General features: G+C 61.6%; 1 protein-coding gene across 1 annotated transcript; it reads left to right on the top strand.

Annotated features, from left to right (window-relative positions):
- Window positions 1-4: 4 nt before the first annotated feature.
- LOC104460336 (zinc finger protein 256-like) lies at window positions 5-732 on the top strand (the record flags this gene model as incomplete). The annotated part of the gene is given in 2 exon segments (XM_010084129.1): window positions 5-270; window positions 272-732. Coding segments are annotated over 2 exon segments (727 nt in total), but the record flags the coding sequence as incomplete, so codon positions are not given.
- Window positions 733-739: the final 7 nt, after the last annotated feature.

The raw sequence follows: 739 nt of genomic DNA, 5'->3' as shown, positions 1-739 counted from the left end.
GAGAAGAGACCTCATCGTTCACCAGCGCACCCACACCGGGGAGCGGACCCACCAGTGCTCCCAGTGTGGGAAGAGCTTCAGCTGGAGAAGTGAACTCATCATCCACCAGCGCAGCCACACTGGTGAGCGGCCGTTCCAATGCTCCCAGTGCGGGAAGAGCTTCAAGAGCAGCTCCCATCTCAATGAGCACCAGAGGATCCACACTGGAGAGCGGCCCTACAAGTGCGGTGAGTGCGATAAGAGCTTCAAGCGCAGCTCGGAATTCCTGGGGGCTGGGGGCCCCCAGCGGGGACCGGCCCCACCAGTGCTCCCAGAGCGGGAAGAGGATAAGGTGGAGAAGTAAACTCAAGTTCCACCAGCGCATCCACACCGGGGACAAGCCGTACCAGTGCTCCCAGTGCGGGAAGAGTTTCTACCAAAGCTCCGGCCTCCACAGTCACCAACAGACCCACCGGGACAACCGGCCCTACAAGTGCGGAGAGTGCGGGAAGAGCTTCAAGCACAGTTCGACCCTATACTGCCACCGGCGCACACACACCGGCCAAGAGCCTGACGACGAAACGGGCGAAGAGCCCGACGACCAAATGGAGGAAGAGCCCTACGAACAAACCCGTGAGCAGTCCTACAACTGCGACGAGTGTGGGAAGAGCTTCCAGACCAGCTCGACCCTGAACCGCCACCGGCGCAACCACACCGCCGAGCGGCCCTAGAAGTGCGGCGAGTGCGGGAAGAGCTTCAA

Source organism: Pterocles gutturalis, unplaced genomic scaffold (genome assembly GCF_000699245.1).
Source record: "Pterocles gutturalis isolate BGI_N339 unplaced genomic scaffold, ASM69924v1 scaffold28375, whole genome shotgun sequence".
NCBI classification, from domain to species: Eukaryota; Metazoa; Chordata; class Aves; order Pterocliformes; family Pteroclidae; genus Pterocles; species Pterocles gutturalis.
The sequence above is the reverse complement of the archived record's forward strand: the minus strand, read 5'-3'. Positions and strand labels throughout refer to the sequence as shown.